This window comes from Bombina bombina, chromosome 1, assembly GCF_027579735.1.
Source record: "Bombina bombina isolate aBomBom1 chromosome 1, aBomBom1.pri, whole genome shotgun sequence".
NCBI classification, from domain to species: Eukaryota; Metazoa; Chordata; class Amphibia; order Anura; family Bombinatoridae; genus Bombina; species Bombina bombina.
This window is the reverse complement of record NC_069499.1, coordinates 1,239,549,865-1,239,570,618: the sequence shown is the minus strand read 5'-3', so window position 1 is coordinate 1,239,570,618 and position 20,754 is coordinate 1,239,549,865. Positions and strand designations below refer to the sequence as shown.

The 20,754-nt window shown below is 37.1% G+C and overlaps 1 protein-coding gene across 1 annotated transcript in view; it reads left to right on the top strand.

The window, feature by feature from the left end:
• Window positions 1-12,978: 12,978 nt before the first annotated feature.
• GCSH (glycine cleavage system protein H) overlaps window positions 12,979-20,754 on the top strand; it is a gene marked incomplete at its 5' end in the record, with an annotated part of 59,651 nt that continues 51,875 nt past the window's right edge. Inside the window, 2 exons of the mRNA XM_053700644.1 lie at window positions 12,979-12,995; window positions 16,690-16,769. Of these exons, the coding sequence (XP_053556619.1) occupies window positions 12,979-12,995; window positions 16,690-16,769 (97 nt within the window). The remainder of the gene's footprint in view (window positions 12,996-16,689; window positions 16,770-20,754) is intronic.

Sequence of the window (20,754 nt, the reverse complement as noted above, 5' to 3'; positions counted from 1 at the left end):
ATGTAACATCAAGTTGGCCTTGAGGTAAATATTCTTAGCAGTATTTTGCAGATTTCACAAGCTAGTAAATAATTAGGCACATTTCCTAGGAAGGCCAGATAGCTTTATGTAGCAGGATCTGATTTTCATTTACACTAATCTTGTCATTGGAATGTTAAGCTGAGCAGGTTAAAAAATATATATAGATTTTCAACTTTAAAACTTAACCTTTATATCATAATTGCAATAGGCTCCAAAGAAATAAAAGCAATGTTTCAAGCCTCTTACAGGCTCTTAGGGACCGATTATCTGAACTGTGCCAGTACTGAGGTGTTTTTTAATGCCGACCCTCGCAGGGGCTGCCCAGTGGAATAATCTTTTCAAAAGGGGCAGTTCCTGTGAGTGGCAAGATGTCTCCTATAGAAAGGAATGAAGTTTGCTGGAAAGAGAAACTTTGCTGTGAGCAGGGGGCACACTTTAAAAATTAAAACATGCATCATGCACACATTTGAATATTTTCTGCATATAAAATCTTACAGTTGCCTCTAGCATGTGTTTTTTTATTAGGGTTTTAAGTATTTTGCATATTTTGTCACAACAGCACCATCTTTTAGTTTGCGAGAAAAAAACGTGAGTGAGATCATTGTGCACTTTGTAATGTATGCATCTCCTTCCCATACAAAAATGCATTATAAGCCCCCTGTGTTCAGGGTAAAAAGTGGCTTTCGATAATTCCTTAGTCATGACATTGATAGAGGTGGCAGTCACATTGTTCTGTGCCTGTTTTGAGTTGTGAATGTTGTCTCTGCAAAAAAAGTCCAATTATATGCTGTGCTTCATATACAATGTCACATTATGTATTTTAATATTGGATGTTTGAAAAGAATGGAAATCTATAGTTTCTTGCTATTCTATGTTCCCCACATGGGTTGGCCATCTGGGTGGCTTCATATTGTGTTCTGTGCTGTGCTCCTATCTATAGATACTCGCTTATATCCTTATTATCCTACACTAACTAGGAACAAACTGGTATAGCTCAAGTCTCTGATAATATGTTGACCCCCGAAGGGGCAATTTAAAGATGGTTTAACCCCTTCTCAGTTATAGTTTATATGTTAGAATGTGTTGGTGTGTCCCCATGTTCACTTATGCAAGCCACTCACTGAGTAGTCTATGTCTCTCCTCTTTTGTTAGTCTATGAAACAAAAGACTTCCTCCATATCAACCCAGAGGATAGAGGTCTCTAAAGTTTCTTGGAAGCCTATCTCTTCCTGGTCCAAACAATACAACAAACCCACTCCTGCTTAAAGGTCTACCTGAAGGTGCGGAACCCAGGCCAGACAAGGTTCTGGTGGGGCAGACTGAACCCTTTTCAGAAAGCCTGTCAGTTCAAGAAATTTGGGGTTTAGGGTACCAAATAGGGTTTTGATCAAAACCTTCTTTAGGAAGATTACTTCTTTCTCAAGATTCCTAAAATGCCAAAGCAATTCTGGTTTGTGTTAAAGTCAAGAAAACAGTGTGAGTGACTGCTGCAGTTCCAGTTTTGGAAATGTACCAGGGGTTCTATTCTAACCTTCTCATAGTATCAAAGAAATAAGGTACCTTTTTGCCTATCTTTGATCTCAAAACCTAAAATAAATTGCTGAAAGTACCAACTTTCAAGATGGAGACAATTTACACTATTCTTCTTTGAGTACAGGAAGGTCAGTTTATGTCTACCAGCAACTTAAAACATGCCTATTTACATATCCCTATTCAAATGCATCATGTCAGGTTCCTGAGATTTGCCTTCTTAAACAGGCATTATCAGTTCGTGGAGCTTCCTTTTGGTCTGAAAACTGTGCCCAGAGTCTTTATGATGGTGCAAGCTTAGGGCTCCGTACCTAGACAATATTCTGGTACAGGCACCCACCTTCCAGTTGTTGAAGTATCATACACAAAAGATTTTTCAACTGCTTCAAAATCAGAGTTTAAAAATCAACCTAATAAAGGGCACCTTAATTCCTCAGACCTATATATTCTTCCCTGGGTCCATTATTTATTCAAGTACAATGAGACTCTCTAACAGAACAACACAGAGTTAAGCTGTAAGGGCTCATGCCCTTCTATAATTTTATTATCTTTCTTCAGTATATAATATATTGAACTGGGCCACTTGGTAGCTGATCCAGACTCAGTTCCTTTGGCCAGATACCATTTGCTACCTCTCCAATTAAGGGTGTTGCAGTAGTGGAATGGAGATTACGGGGATCTGCCTCAGACATTCCTGAACTACAAGATAAGTCTCACCAATCCTTTATTCAGGGGGACTCCTTTCTCCGGCCAACGTGGGTGGTGATCACAATGGACGCCAGTCTGACAGGGTGTTGTCTGGGGGTCCCATAGAGCACAAGGAGTTTAGTGTCCTCTGGGATTGAGGTTACCAGTAAACATTCTGGAACTCCATGTGATCTTCAGGGCTTTAGTCAGGTAGTGTCACAGCAGTGCCTTACATCAATCACCAAGATGGAACTTCCAGCTCCCTGGCAATGAAGGAAGTAGCCTGCATTTTCACTTGGACAGAACGCAATCACTGCATGATCCCAGCTATTCACATCCCAGGAGTGAACAATTGGGAGGTGGACTTTCTGAGCCACCACTGTATTCACCCAGGGGAATGAAATTAAACAGATGCCTTAGTGGTTCTTTGGTCATTCAATTTGACTTTCATCTTTCCTCCCTTTGTGTTGCAATCCAGAGTGATAGTCAGGATCAAACAAGAATGAGCTTCAGTCATTCTGTTTGCTCTAGCGTATCGTCACAGGACTTGGCATGCAGATGTAATTCAAATGTTCTCTTGTCTGCCTTCGCTACTTTCTCCTAGACAGGACCTTCTTTTACAAGACCCTTTCTTTCATCAGGATCTCAAAGCACTAAGTTTGATGGCATGGTGATTGAACACATAGTGCTGGACCAAAGAGGGCTATCTGATAAGGTTATTGATACTCTGATTCAGCACGGAAAGCCTGTTTCCAGGTGAACACATCACAAGGTTTGAAAACCCTTTATATTCTGGTGCAATGCTAAGGGATTCCTCTTGAATTCCTTTTGAATTCCTAGTGTGCTACAGTTTTTACAGTATGGTCTGAGGAAAACGGATTATCAGTCAGTTCTCTTAAGGGTCAGATATCGGCTTTATGTATTTTTTATCACAAGACAAGCTTTCTGATGTTTAGAACTTTGTTCAGTCATTAAACCAGTTTCTCCTCTGTAGAATCTTAATTTGGTTTTAAGGGTCCTTCAGGATGCTTCTTTTGAACCAATGCATGGTCTAGACCTTCATCTGTTATCCTTAATTGTTCTATTTCTTCAGCCAGGAGAATTTCTGGGGTTTCAGCTCTAACTTGTAATCCTTACCTGATTTTTCATCAGGATAAGGCTGTCCTTCAAACCAATTATTCCTGTTTCATAAAGTAGCATCTTTAGATACGATTAATCAGAAAATTGTAATTCTCTCTTTATATCTAGCTCCTAATTTATGACATCTTCACAACCCGGATGTTGTGAGAGCATTAACATGTTACCTGGAAGACACAAAGCATTTTAGGCTTTCTTCTTCTTTTTCCTGACCTTGCTGGGGGTCAGAAAGCTACAACAGTTATCCTAGTTGATTGGTTTAAGGCCTTGATTTGCAAGGTGTACCTGGTTGAAGAGAAGATTACCCCTGAGCCTCTTAATGCTCATTCCACTAGAGCAGTTAATACTTCTTGCGCCTTTCGTAATGAGTCTTCTATTAAGCAGATTTGTAAGGCAGCTTTTTCTCATCAGTGTGACTACTTTTGGCAGGAATGTTACGCAGGCTGTAGTGCCTGATCAGTAATGTACCTAAATCTTAACTGTTATCTATATGACACATGTGTCAAAATGCACTGAGATAAGAGGCGGCCTTCAAGGGCTTAAGAATTAGCATATGAGCCTACCTAGGTTTAGCTTTCAAAAAACAATAGCAAGAGAACAAAGAAAATTTGATAATAATAAAAGTAAATTAGAAGGTTGTTTAAAATTGCAAGCCCTACTTGAATCATGAAAGTTTTATTTAGACCAGGCTGTCCTTTTAATAAAGCTTAGTCTGCAAGCATCTGTTACAAAAACACCTGAACAAAGGGTCATAATATCAGGCTAAGTCTGCAAGCATCTAAACATATTTTACGAAAACATGAGAACAAAGGGTCATAATCTCAGGTTGAAGGGTAGTAGGTTCAAAAGTAATTAACAGAAGCACTTTTTACAGAAAGGATGATTTGTGGAATAAACGTCTATTAAATGTGGTGAAGATGAACATTGTGGGGAACCTCAAGAATACCTGGGATAAAATAAAGCAATCTGATAAACTAATTAAGAATACAGGCATACCTCAGAGGTATTGTGGGTTAGGTTTCAGACCACCGCAATAAAGTAAATATAGCAATAAAGTGAGTGCATATTAAAGTTATATTTACACTATAATGTAGTCTATTAAGTGTGCAAAAGCATTGTGTCTAAAAAAATCAATAGGAGTGAAGGACCCTATAAAACGGACTTAAATGAGTCCGAACATCGGAGATTCCCCACTGTACTAAACGAGCAGTTTTGACTTTACCAGCTACGACACAAAGCGCTATTTAGGCTGCGGCCTACTCCAGCTACGCACCGCACCTGACAGACTGCTCGCCTTAGATCACAAGCGCAGAGGGACAGTGAGTATAATACATGCAGCCACAGTCCGGATGAGACTGGCTTCGTAACCGAACGTAACCCTGCACAAATAAAAGTAACCCCGCTTAATAACGGCCTCTATTCAAGCACACGTGGCCCACAACCCTCTCTCTCAATAACACAGACTGCATGCTGCATCATACTCAACCAAAACAGTTTCACAACTTTAACATGCACTGCAGCAAATGAGAAATCACAGGCATAGATTAACACTGGCATAAGCAAGGGAAATAAGGGATTATAATTCCATCGCAAAGTGGCAGCATGTAGATAACACCTGGCAAAAACAAGGGATAGATTTGTCAGATCTTCCACATTAAGGATCAGACAGATCGAGCTAGCTATGTATATATTACCATATTAACTAGAACTGTCCTGAACATTTAAACAAGGGACTTACAAAACAATAATTTCCTTTCCACATAAATACTCTACAAAAGTTTTTATTTGGTAAAGTGCAACTCCATCAGTGCAAAGGAAAATACATAACTACAATGTCTTCTAGAAGGCATCCCAAGCCAGACTCATACTTTAAAGCAATCGAAACAGCAACAACCTCCCCCTATCCTACAGCATCCACTGATCCAGATGAATGCGCAGTGACACCCTCGCAACAAAACAATGGCAGTCCCATAACAAAAGCTGACTTACCCTTACTATCATCAAAAGAAGATTTCAAGACCTTCATGGTACAAGTGAGCCAACTCATAAAAGACAGTCTCACAGAGGTAAAAAGAGATGTAGCAGATTTAGGCCAACGAGTACTCCAGATTGAAGAACGTACAGAGGATTAATCCTCCCAAACAGATTCCATGGCATTAGCAATTGAACAACAGAATAAAGCCATCTTCCAAATACAGACTCACATGGAGGATCTTGACAACAGAAACAGAAGACAAAACCTGAGGATCAGAGGTGCTACTGAAACCAACACATCACAGCAAATTACTACTTATCTCCAACACCTCTTTGACTTCATATTAAACGTCAAGGAACCTACTCCCATTTTATTGGACAGAGCCCTCCAATCTCAGCCATCTCCAACCGAACCACCACAAGACATAATAGTAAAATTTCATAGGTTTACAGACAAAGAAAAGATTCTGTCTGCCTCCAGGAAACAAATCGCCAATCAATTTTGAGGGCAATGAATTTCAGATCTTTGCAAACCTCAGTTGACATTAGTCAAGAGAAAGGAAACCAGATATTTGACTCTTCACTTAAAAGACCTAGGCATCCCTTACCACTGGGGCTTCTAGTTCTCCCAAAAGGTCATCAAAGAGAACAAAACCTACACCTACAAAGGCCCCAATGACATAGAGGTATTCTGCTCAAACCTAAACATCTCCATGCCCTCCATACCTTCTTTATCAGAAGAACATAGACCATCCGCTACACAAAAGCCTAGGCCTTAACGCACTAAATGGACCACAGTATTAAGAAAACGAAAAAATCAACCGCCGACCAAGACAAAAACAACACAAGACCAAGAAATTCCTCCTTGAGACTGTCAGACACAGATGAAAATTGTCAAAAGTATTTCTACTTCTCCCTGACTTTGGGACTCAAACCTTATGACTGAAACGTTTAATACCACTGCAACCCTTTGCTTAAAAAACAACCATTCACCCATTCCTCAAAAAAACCTAGACCAACTTTGAAACACCTTAACTTTCCAGGAGTAGCAACATCAATTGATATTCAACCCCTCAATACTACCACACAACCGTAAAAAGTGTGGTTCCTTTTCTTTTTCCTTAGTAGGAACAAAGATTTTGTTATTTTTAACTGTTGCAGTTTCACTTGTTAATTGTTATATATAAATGTTTATTTGTTCAATCAGATCGAATACCAAAGTATACCTGTACCACTCTCTTCCAACGCCTGTCTTTCCCTATTTCTTTTCACGAGAGAGGAGGAAACCGCTGAGACTTAACAAACAAGGACTAAAGGGTAAGAGATGCCCTCACAACACACAATACCCCACATATCCTAAATGTGGCACATAAAACGATACATTTTTTCCTCACAAAACACTAAGGTCAATAGCCTTAAAATGGTTCAAGAAAAATGAAAACTTAGTAGTATTCGTGCAAGAAACCCACTTCCTAAACAGAGCTGAACCTAAATTTACTTCCAGGACTCACCCCATCGGCTTTTTCAATTCCACAAATACTAAAAAGAATGGAGTTGGCATCTTGTTCCACAAAGATATAATGTTAAAACTGATTAACAAATAACAGACAATGAGGGTAGGATTCTGATTCTTGAAGGCTTACTATTTCAAAGACCAGTAATCCTGGTAAACATGTATGCACCTAGCACCAGAAGAGTTATTATCCTCCCTAGTAACAGAACATAGAAAAGGATCCCTGATCATAGGAGGAGACTTTAATGTTATATTAGACCCAAAACTAGATTCTACATCCACAAAGCCAAATCCCTCCTCCAGACCCCCAAACATAATTTTAAAATTCCTTAAACACATGGGTATTGTAGACATTTGGAGACTCCAACACCCCACCCAACGAAACTATTCTTTCTACTCCAACCCCTTGGTCCCAATATACCCGTATTGATTAATATTCCTAGACAAATTAAGCCTGAGTCAAACTAAGGATTCTGACATTTGCCCAACAGCATGGTCAAACCACTCATTAATCATCCTGTCTATGGAGCGGCTAGAATGTCCCATAGCTCCTTTCATTTGGAGACTGGATGAATCACTACTAAGACACATCTCCACACAAGAAAAAATCACCCAAAAAATACAGGAATACTTTCTACAAAATGCCCTTACCTTATGGAACGCCCACAACACAGTAATAAGAGGGGAATATATAGTCCAGATAGCCTTAGACTTAAACTCCCTTCTCACAAAAGAAGCCCAAAGGAAAACCCTCTTTCTAAAAAAAATGTTCTTTCATGAAGGGAATCGCGCAGACACGATGCTGGTGAGAGCTCTCAGAAAGAAAACAATCAAGACATATATATAAATTAAAGTCGAAAGATGGCCCTGCAGTACATGATAGCAATAAAATAGCAGATCAATTCAGCACCTTCTACAAACAACTCTACAATCTTCCCGAAGATCCTTCTCCTACCCATATTAAACTAATGAAAGAATATTTAAAAGGAGCCCAATTAAACAGACTAAGCCCTACCCAAAAAGAAACACTGGAAGCTCCAATGACACTAGCTGAAATCCTGAAAGCCATTGACAACTTGCCCCAAGGGAAAAGCCCAAACTCTTATTACAAAACTTACAAAGCTTTCTTAGCACCTCACTTACTCTCACTTTTCCACACCCTAGACGAAAACCATAATCTATCCCCATTGATGCAGGAAGCTCACATAGCAGTTTTACTAAAACCAGATATTCACCACGAAGACCCAGGTAGCTACAGACCCATCTCTCTATTTAATTCTGACCTGAAAATACTATGCAAAATTCTCTGCAAACGTATAAACACTATCCTATAAGACCTGGTCCATACAGATCAGGTAGGCTTTGTCCCACGCCAAGAGGCACGGAACAATACCATAAGGGCTTTGATGATAGCATCCCATGCAAAATTCCACAAATTAATATTGGTTTTCACTGAAATAGACACAGAGAAAGCCTTCAATCACATTAATTGGAATTCCTCAGGGTTACTCTAGAATCTCTGGGCTTTGGAGAAAAAATGATTGGAAGAATATTTGGTTTATATTCTTCCCCCTCTGCCAAAGTCAAAGTCAATGGCATTCTCTCCAACCCCTTCCAAATAACCAATGGCACCCGTCAGGGTTGCCCATTATCCCCTTTATTATTTATATTGTCCATGGAAGTCCTTGCCTCATATATTAGAATGAACCAGAATATCAAAGGAATCCCAGCTGGCCCTTATGACTTTAAGATAGCCCTTTATGCCTATGATATTCTTTTCTCAATCACATCCCCGGACTACATTGCATCCTCTAAGAATAACATTACATCCAAATGCTTTCTGGTTTTTCCAATACCCTTAAACGCAGAACTGGTGGGAGGGCTAGACAATGGATATCGCAGACTCCGAGAATGGAATCACACTCTACCTCTAGCTAGTTTTTTGTGGAGGGAGGGAAGCGGATAGAAATGGACAGATTTGTTGAATTAAGTGGAGGGAGATTCAGGAATTGGATAAAACACGCTCAACTAGCACATTACATTTCCACATGCCCGTACAAATTGAATCTTCTCCGACCTCCAACCCCCTTCGAGACATTATGTCTGAATACCATAACAGTCCAAAACCCACTATCACTATCTCGCAAATGCCTCCAAGCCATAGATCTGACATTATTACCAGAATACACTAACAGGTGAAAACGTGACCTAAACACATAGACTTGAATGAATCAGATTGGAACAGAATATTTCGAAACACGCGTAAATCCTCTACATTGCCACAAATATTAGAACTAAATTAAAAAGTGCTCATGCGATGGTACTTAACCCCCACTCGTTTAAACTCAATCTATCCAGGAGCTTCAAAACTCTATTGGAGAGGATGCGGAGAACACGGTTCGTTGCTACATATTTGGTGGAAGTGCCCCAAAGTAACACCACTCTGGCAGGCAATAGAAGCCCATTTCTGTATTATGCTCAATAATGACCTTGCATTAACGTCAAGACTTACTTAATGACCTCCCTAACCTCTGATGTAAACTAAGGTTGTGACTCGTGCAGATAGGACTCAATGCAGCAAAACAGCTAATAGCCAGGCACTGGAAAACAACCCTGAACCCTACCACATCAATATGGAAGGATAGAGTAGGCGAACTCCTAGAACTTGAAGAATACAGGCACTTGAAATACAACCAAAATACTTCCTTCTCAGATGTAAAATTCCTTTGGGATGAATCCCTACACTCTCCCACAGTCCAAAATACTACACAAACAGATCCCTAGCATACTAGTACCTACACTGGCTCATACACCACTCACGACTTGAACAGAGTGGTCTCCTTCTTCTTCTCCTCCTCTTCTTCTTTTCCCTCTCTCTTTATCTCTTCCTCCCCTTCTCTTTGTCTTCCTCTTTCTCATCCCAATATCCTATGCATTATTCCCCTACTTTCCTCCCTCCCCTCCTCCTTTGCTGAGAAGCCAACTTATCTGCACCAGATGACTCAACCTTAGATCTTGATCACAGAAATGGTTTACTGCGCATTGAATGGATCTGGAAAAATACATGGACTGGCTCAATGGTACATGACATGCTATATAACAAGAGTGAACAGTTATTGTTTTTTATTATTTTTGTTATTTCAATAAGTTTTAAAAAAAATAAAGTTTAAAGATGAGAAAGTAGTTATTTATAGCCACTATTGTACAAAATTTTTACCAACTGTATTAGCATTCCAACTTATTTATGTACAAACTATATGAATGTTGTTAAACAACTTTCCTCAATAAAAAATAAATACTTTATTGCTAAAAAAATGCTAACCATCAGCTGAGCCTTCAGTGAGTCGGAATCCTTTTGCTGGTGGAATGTATATATAGGTGTGTATATACTGTATGTGTATTTATGTGTTTAAATGTGTTCCCACAAACCTTCAATTTGTAAAAAGAGCAATATCTGCGAAGTGCAATAAGTGAAGCGCAATAAAATGAGGTATGCCTGTATATCTGTTTGAAAATACAACCAGAGCTTATTGGGCCCAAAGTTCTTATCTGCTTTAAAATGGCCCTACTGCAGACATAATGTGGCTTTGAAGGGTATACCAAAAGAAAATACGACCAAAGCAGGGGCGTGGGCATCTCGAGTACGGACTCAGAAATGCTCAGTGACAGAATATGCTTTTTCAATTATACCTGTAAAGGTGCTCTAGTAAAACACAGTATCCCTAGAGAATTTATATAAAACATGGTAATGGATTTCACTCACAGACTGGACTGGGTATTAAATGAATGGAGCAATTGATAGTTTTCCTTATTGTTACCTTTGCCCATTGTTCTGTAAGGGTGCTCTAGTGAAACACAGTATCCTTAGAAAATGTATATAAAACATTGTAATGGATTTCACTAACAGACTAGACTTGGTATTACATTTAGGGAGAAAATTATAGTTTTGTTTATTGTTACCTTTGCCCATTGTTCTCAGCATGTCAGTTTAAATGGGTTTAGCTTGTGGGAGGAGCAGACCTGCTAATTGGATCTATTCTAATAGTATATAATAATACACAAAGGCCATTATTTATGAATACTGATGATTAAAGGTGGTATGCAATGGGCAAAAACAACCAAGTATACCAAAAGGTGTCATTTTCAATATGCTGCTGGAATGACAATTCATTGGGAGCACAGTACAGTGTAAAATTTTTAGCATTTGAACTTAGTCATTTGCACAGTTAGAAACCCATATGATTTTTAGCTTGCTTTTTCGGAGAAATACTCAGCCGCTATGACAAACAACATTATGAACTATACGGTACCGTATCTCGGTTATTTCCCTTATAATAGTACAGTAGTCCACTACTGATATTTCACTGAGTTATTACACATTATTACCAGACGTTACTACACTGCTCCTGACCCACCCCCAGCCGCACATGCGCAGTAGCTGTCTCAGCTCGGGCTGGCTCACACTGGCTTACACAGCATTCCATTGACAGTGCGGCTGGTGCTGAGTGTAAAGATGGCGATGCGGGTAGTGAGCAGTGTGAGGGGCGGCATGCGAGCCCTGTGCACAGCCGCGCAACTACACAGACTTAGCCCAGTCTCTGGCTGTTCCTGGCGGGTGTGTTCGGCCCGGAGCTTGGCTACAGGCTCTCAGCTGCTCTCCGGTGAGTAGTTAGACCTGAGTTATAAGTTAGTTGTTGAGTTTTACTCAGTCATTTCTGCACCTGTAATCTGTGCTCATGCATGCAACTGGTGCTGTGGTTACATGCACTTTATTGCTGCCGCTACTTACAGTGAGGACCGTGCATGCTGTAATGCATATATCAATAACAGCAATTACAAAGTATAAACAGAGCACATAATAATTCAATTATAGAATTGCAATTGAATGCACGACACTGTATGGTTTAACTGTCACTGCACTAACATATCTCCTGCAGGCTGCAACAGAAGGCAGACTTCATTTCCATAGTGTACTGCTGAACTTGTAGACTGTCCTGCAAATATGTCACACTTGTTATACACCAGTTGTATTCATTGTACCCATAACTAGCCGTCTTATGTTTCATTCAGTGTTGTGTACTCGGTACTTAAAACCAAGTGTGCCATCGCGCACACTGATAAGAACTAAACCATGCTGTATATCCTCCTAGGACAAGCGAGTAGCTAAATACGTACATGCATCATAGGGCATTTGTAACATGCACTCGGGAGCTTGCTATCATAGGGCATTTGTAACATGCACTCGGGAGCGTGCTATCATAGGGCATTTGTAACATGCACTCGGGAGCGTGCTATCATAGGGCATTTGTAACATGCACTCGGGAGCGTGCTATCATAGGGCATTTGTAACATGCACTCGGGAGCGTGCTATCATAGGGCATAATTTGTAACATGCACTCGGGAGCGTGCTTTTAATGGGCACTGTGGCCTCTAGTTGTTTGTAGTATCCTCAGCCTATATTTGAAAAAAAATAAGTGTCTGTGTGGACTATAAGGTAATTTGCATTGAAAATGTATTTAAAATGAGTTTATATTTCTGTATGTACTGCAATACTCATAGGGAATTTAGAGTGATGTAAAGTTAATTCATCACTTTAAATCTGTTATATCTACTTGTATCACTTTTATGGCTGCAAAATATGGAGACAACATATAGTTTTTTTTCTGCATATTATACATTTTAAGCTATTTGATTTTGTGCAGCATCCACCAACTTTTTCACTTCGTATCGTTTGTTAAAGAAACACTGTATTCAAATAATTTTTCCATTAAACTTAAAAAGAAAAACATTAATTGTGGTTGGTAATATGTTTAAACTTAACAAAATCAGCGTTCTATCTATATCTTTTGTGTGTGTGTGTTAGACGTGCTAAACCGACAGCCCAGGTCAAAGTTTCAATACAGTAGTAAGTAATGCAGTTAGCATGGAGTGCTTTTATCTGTATGTGACCAATGCGCATGCTAGACTGTAGGTGACGTCACCAAAAATGTGAACACCGGGCTCAATAAAAGCGCGTGGACTTTAGCAACTCTAGTGACTCTCCCAAGCATCTTTTAGAACAGATGTACTGGTGCCCGTGGAAACGTACGTGACTGGCTGTTTATTGATGATACTCCTGTGACTTCTTTCAGAGGTAAGTTAAACTCTAATACTTACAGCTGGATATGACAACTTTGTATCTTTTCTAAGCAACTGTGTGCCAGACAGTCAGCATCTCTGTGGATGTACCTGCTTGTGATTGGTTAGATTGTGTAGGGAAAGCTGTATGTTAGTAAAAATGTGAGCTCTATAGAAAAGTGTCTGCGAGGGGAAAATCAAAGGAAAAAAAGTGCAAGATTGGGGTATTTGTAATGTTTCTAGGAGATTTGCATTGCATATTCTGATTTAATATCAGAAAGGAAAGTTATTGTTAACCCCTCCAGTGCTAAATTCACTCTGGAATGGAAATAGTGTTGGAAACAGAATTTAACGGTATACCATCAAGTCTACCCATATTACTTGCACAGTGTAAACTTATAGCTTAGGTCTTGTGTCCCAGGCATTTTTTTAATTCTTACATTACCTGGGTTAACCCCCTCTATTCAGTAGTTTATTTCATGAATCAACAACTTTTATGTATAAAACTCTTTGGACCCTTATGTCCCAAAACGTATAAAATATTTATATTTAAAATGATTATTGTATCTACCTAAACATATATCAATATGTACTTGATTGGGCTTGCCTGTGTTTTATTTCTTTATTTAACCCTTTGACTGCTAAACCTAGCTAAATAATTGTGTGTGTGTGTATGTATGTATATATATATATATCCTTATCATCTTTATTTTGTATTTGAAATGGAGCTGGATTAGTTTAGTGTTTAATAGTTTCTCAGCAGAGAACAAGAGCTGATGTTATAAATTTATCTATTTGCTTTCAAATGTCTCTATACATACCTACAATTGTTACATAAAGGATTGTGTCAGACTTGTGAAAACTACATTTGCATTTAAATATATTGTGGAGTTTTGTTTTCTAGTCAAATGTCTAGACACCCATACAATATTTTTTTTTTATTTTAGTGTGCCACACTGTCTCATAATCACTATATATATATATATATATATATATATATATATATATATATATATATATATATATATATATAGTAAAACTAGCCGAAACATTTATTAACTTCTCTAGTTTTAATAAGACTTATTTATGTCCAGCTGGTTTTATTATTTGCAAAAAGGTAACATATATTATAGTGGTATTCAAATGTATTTGTAAAGAAAGATTTTACATGCTTACTATGCACTTTATTGCTATATTTAATCTAATTTCTTTATCACTTTGTAACAAGTGCCTTGCTAGAGCACAAATCTTAAAGGGACAGTACACTGTAAAATTGTTTTTCCATAAATGTATTTTAAATTACTTGTTATACCAACTGCAGAGTATAAAATATTTGAGAAATTGCATTTTCGGGTTTAATTGTGTATCTGAAGTAGCTGGTTTTGTGCTTTGAAACCACAGCCTATTACAATGGGTTGAGCTTCAGGTAATATCAGATCTCATTATGTTATCACTTTTATGTACACAGACTTGCTTGCTTATCTTATATTTGTCTGGAACACCAAAGCTCAATACATAGAGAGAAGAATGGAAAATTATCATTTTATTACTTAACTATCCTGCATCCCACTGAGGGTGTAATCTCTTCTGCTGGCTGTGTTTACTTAGGCTTGTCAATAGCGTATACGCCAGTATCAAAACTTTCAGTATAGGTTGGGAAACCATCAGCTATTTCAAATGCTGAAATATGAGTAAAGGAGCTACTTGCAACCAATTTAATACACTCTAGGAGGTAAAAAGGATCATTGGGAATAATTTAAAGGGGAGAAAGTTTTTGGGTGAACTGTCCCTTTAACAGCAAAACTATGAGCATCTCTTTACAATGACAATCTAATCACTGTTAAGAAATGTTTGTCATTTTATGTTTGTTGTATATAAGTACATATATGCAGGGATGGCAAAACTATCACTATAGTTTTATTAGTCTACTAGGCCATTCATAATGAAAGGAACAGCATGCTGTAAAAGTTAATTTCCTTTAATACATATACAGGTATACCTCACTTTACAGCGCTTCACTTTACAGTGATTCGCTAATACAGCGCTTTGTGGAGCTGAAGTTCAACCTCCAAGGATTTTGAAACAGTGCTGTAAATCATTGTGAGATTGCAAGAAAAGTGTCTGGCACCATTTTGTTATGCTTAGTTCACTCTGTTTACAGCATTACAGTGCAATCTGTGTCTCAGTGCTATAGTCTGGTAAATATTACTACAGTAATTGTCACTATATTACAGGTACAGTATTTATTGAATACTAATTGAATACTTGCTGTGCTAGTGTTAAACTAAACGTAGCATTATTGCACCCCTAATATATGTTAGTTCAAACATGTTTTTAAGATGTTAAACACTGAAAAGAAAGGTAAAACTGCCTTGTTTCACTATAAGGCGGTTTTCACTTTACAGCGGGGCTCCGGTCCCTAACCCGCGGTATGAGCGGGGTATACCTGTACATACACTACCAATAATTATTTTACATGCTGGGGTATTTTAAATGATTTGCAGCAGGGTGGATTTGATTTAAATCAAATAGATTTAAAACACCAGTCACTAAGATTCAATTTAAATCATGGTTTTCCACATAAAGTTTTCACTTTTTGAATAATATTTTTTCCATTTATATAAGAAAATGACTAATTTTAGTTATATACCATTAGAAATTCATAGACAATTATGAAATTATTGGGAGGTGACCAATCTCCAGTTTAATAGGCTAATCATCATTCATTCACATTCTTTCACATTTGATCAACTTTTCAGCTGTACTTTTTTTTTGGAAGGAAAAAAATAATCATTAATATAATTAATAAAAATGTAGTTGTCTTTATTAAAACAATGATATTTTAGCTTTCACTTTCAATTTTACAGCTGTTTCCACCCTCACACTTAGAAGATTGTAGTGGAACAGATCTTCACAAGGACCAATTTATTACACTGTTTGAAACTTAGTAAGGGGTTGATTCTGTGTACATAGAAATGCAGGGGAGCAATGAGAGTAAAGTCAAAATTAAACTTTCATTATTTAGATAGCATGCGGTTTTAAACAACTTTTCAGTGTACTTTATTAACTAATTTGCTTTGTTCCTTTGGTATCCTTTGTGACAAAGCATACCTAGGTAGGATCAGCAATTCACTACTGGGAGCTAGCTGTTGATTGGTTGCTGCACATATGCCTCTTGTCATTGGCTTAAACAATGTGTTCAGCTAACTTCCAGTAGTGCATTGCTGCTCCTTCAAGGGAAACTGAACCCACATTTTTTCTTTCGTGACTCAGAGCATGCAATTTTGAGCAACTTTCTAATTTACTCCTATTATCAAACTTTTCTTCGTTCTCTTGCTATCTTTATTTGAAAAAGAAGGCATCTAAGCTTTTTTTTGGTTTAGGACTCTGGACAGTACTTTTTTATTGGTGGATCAATTTATCCACCAATCGGCAAGGACAACCCAGGTTGTTCACAAAAAATGGTCCTGCATCTAAACCTTTATTCTTGCATTTCAAATAAAGATACCAATAGAATGAAGGAAATTTGGTAATAGGAGTAAATTAGAAAGTTGCTTAAAATTTCATGCTCTATCTGAATCACGAAAGAAAAAAAAATTGAGTTCAGTGTCCCTTTCACCTTAGTATGCTGAGAAAAGCTGCTTTAAAATAAATTCATGTTAGAATTGCTATTGATCATTGTTTGTTTGTTTTTTTAATTTTGTACACAGACCACAGTTTTTCTTTTGCCACAATTCTCAATATCCTTCATACGTCACACGTTTTCCGTTTTGTCCTACGTTGAAAAACAGTAAGTATTAATATTTCACTTAATGAAGAACAATTATATTGAAAAAATCCTCTCTTAGAAGAAAAGACCTGCCATACAATCATTTTAATACAGTATACATTGGCTTATACATTTTAATATTAATATAAAATGTACATTAAAAAAAATATATATATATATATTGGTTTTTTTTCCCTCTTGTCCTACAGTTCCTTGGAACACTGTTTCACTGTACCACAAATAAAATATAAAAAAGTAAGTTGTCTTTTTTCATGCTTGGGGAAAATAGTACCAAATTATTAAAACACAAAATATACCAATTATCAAGCTTCACAATTTATGCATAAAACAGATTGTTTAATTATTAATAAAATCATATAGTTGCGTGTGTATTCCAATATTTTACCGTATGACATCTGTATATATCATTAAGGATGGGAAAAGAAAAACTTTTTTTTTCTTTAAATTAATAAAACTTCCTTTCTCATTTAAGATGCCACGTTGCTTTGTGCTTGGCTGTCCAACAAAACAAGTTGTAGGCAAACAAACTGGAGACACAGCAATGCATGCCTTTCCATCATGCCCGAAACGGATTAAGGTTTGGCTGGAGAGCACTGGACAACCTATAGATGACATGGATGCACTAGTAGTAAGAATTATCCAAACAAAAAAAAATGCTGGCTATAGGATGTGCTCAAAGCATTTCATAGATGAAGACTATCGGATCATTGGAACCAGAAAATGCTTAAAGAAAGATGCCATTCCCACTATTTTTAGCACAAGGCCAACACAAAATATTGGATTAAGTACAGATAGCTCCACATCGCTTGCCCAAGGCCCACAGAAGAAAAAGAGAGTGTGGTCTCATAAAACCAGACACACAGACACAAAAAGTCTTTATAAAACAAGATCAATTGGTACCTGGACGGGTCTCATATCCGATCTTTTTCAAGAACTGTCAGCTGAAATGGGACAAATGAGTAACGGGCACGGAGAATAGCAATACATTCACAGTACATGGAACTTTCCCACCATTTGTTCTGCCAAGCAGTCCTATTACAATCGAGAGACAGACTTATGCTAGTGCATATGAAAATTAAAGAGATCTTATACATACTTTGTTTAAAAAAAAAAAAAAAAAAAAAAAGGTTGCCTCATGCTACTAAAATTTGTTTCATTTTAAAAACTTAGATTACAGTAGAGTGCTTTTTGCTTTCTCATTTTAGCTGAAAGTGTATCTGGTGGAAGTGGAGAAAACACAATTTCCAGATGTATGATACTGCATAAGCAAACAAAATGATATATATCGCTACGTTTTTGTTAACCATTTTGTGGTTGATTACATTTTGAGTTTGGCGATGAATAGTAGTGAATCTTCTCTGAACACTTTTTTTTTGTGTGTGTGTTTCCCATTGCTGCATAGCAGTCCACTATTTCTATGTGGTCCTATCCATTTCAGTACAAACAGTCTTTGCCTTATCACTCACTGATTTACAAGAACATTAATACGGTCTACAAATAAATCTGTGTTGCACCTTATGCTCTTTCAACTAAAATACAAGCGTATCATATATGAACATAAAGTTTATATTGCACAGGTACTGTAACATCACTAAAAACTTGTGCTTTTTTTTTTTTTTTCAGCAAGACCACTTTACCACATACCTGCCCTAGTAACACCATACAAAAGCTCTTTATGTTTCTCTTACTGGTCACCGCAAAGGAGATGAAACAACTCAAAATGTTTCTATTTTATTAGCAAAATTCTTTTTTTACTTTCAACACATCTTGTGTGCAAATCATTTTTGATCCTTGTATAAAAGACAAATGTTCCTTTGAACTTATTGTTAATTGTTGTATTTTACACTGATGTAAAATGTAGTTGCATTGTCGTTCTTGCGTTGGGCTTGAATACACTATAAATGAGCAAGCTTTTAAAATAAAGGCAATTTGTCAGACTTGTAGTATCTTTATTTACTAGATAGCCTTTATCTGAAATATTTGTTTAAAGGGTTATAAAACCCAGTTTTTTTGGGGGGGGGTTTGCTTTCATGATTTAAATACAATTTAAAAAAAACAACTTTCCATTTTATTGCTATTATTAAATTTTCTTGTTGTCCTTTGTTGAAACGCAGGGATGTAAGCTCAGGGGTGTGCACGTGTCTGCTGCACTATATGACAGCAGTTTTGCAACCATTACATTAGCAAGAGCACATGATGGAAGCACTATTTCCTGTCATGTAGTCCCCCATTCACTATATAGCATGAATAAGGGTTGTTAACCCGAAACATTGCTATGTTATGTGATGTGTGTGTGTGATATAATAAAGAAGATTTACTGTACCAGCGCTGTGGACATTTGTTTTGGAACCTATGGGATTTTATACTCTGTTGCACGAGGGTAAGTGGTGCTGGCAGCACTGCAGATGTGCGCATGTTTTTGACGTTGGGGGTAACATACTACACAGGCACGTGTACACAATCCTGAAACCCAGGTAGCACTCTGTGATATGACATGAATGAGTGTAGCGAAGGGCTTGGAAATGATTACATTTTCAAGATGAGGTTAGTAATATAAGAACAAAAATAAATAAAAACATGTATATTTTTATTTATTCATATAGCAAATTTTTAGTTACTGGAATAAAAGGTTTTTTTTGTTCAGTTTACTGTCCCTTTTAATTCTCTGTAGTAGGAATAACAAGTGATTTGGAACACATTAAGGGGGAACAAATTGTATAGTACAGTGTCCCTTTAAGATATCCGAAGCACAGAGTACGTGCATAATTTAACACACTTTGATTAAAAGGGATGGTAAACACCTTGTAATTACAAAAAAAATGTATTTTATTGCTGTAGAACAACATATCGGCCAAGTCTAAACATTTTCAAAACAAATTAACATTGTTAATCAATAGCAAAACTCCATTTGCATTTTTTTTGGAGGAGACAGTCTAGTCACAGTTATAATGATGCTATAAAGTACATTATTTTGCAGTTGTTATCAGCTAAACCAATAAGGAAAATATATGTAGTAGGGTTAGCATTGGTTAGTCAGCAGGGTGTATTTTAAATTCTGAGAAATATAAAAATCCTTAAATTTCAGAGCTAAATTTCATGACCAGGGAACAAAATTAAAAATGTATATTGCAACGTTGTTTCATTACACATAACTAACCATTTTATATAACAATCTGTTTAAGTCTACATGATCCTGGCAATGTAACAGACACTGGAATTCTGCTTCAGCTGAACTAAATAATTTGCTAATCCTCTCACTTGGGAATTAGTGACAAGTTTCACAGTATTTGGCAAATAATTTTCAGGGAATAATTCTCTGTAGGGAAACCTTTAGCAGCATAGTTGTATTATGAACAGACTATATGTTTAGGCAATATTACTTTTCTAACCATGTAAACATTAAACTGTTAGATATTCTTTAATTTTCCTGTTTTGTTATGTATTCTAATTACTGCAATTTATTTTGCCCTAAAACTAAGGTACAGCTGTGTGGTGTGTCTGGCAGATTTATGGGTTACAGACTGTGTGTGCTTGAGCTTTGAATCTGGTTGAAACCAGTAGTTTCTCGCTGGAGTGATTTGTAAACCTGTATAGAAAAAGTTTTGTATTATCTGCATCTGCTTAGTGACTTGAATTAAATCAAGTGGTATGTTTATAACAGCTGAAGAAGTAAATGAAAAAGAATTATACGGTGGTTGTAGTTGTACAGAAATTACATACAGATAAATAATTGTTTCCACAACTGTTCCCTTCATTGCTTTCTATTTTGTTGTATTGAAGATTTAAAATGCCACATAAAGCATACAACTGAGAGGATCAGTAACACCTTCAAACACTAACCAAAAGCCCAATACTATCTTGGTTAAAGGACATTTAAAATAATTTGTGTTGCTAAAATAAATGTATTAAATGTGAACTAATAAACTAAACTTTACCAGGTCCTTTAACTGAAACCTCAGTAATTTGGTTGTTCTTTTGATATCAT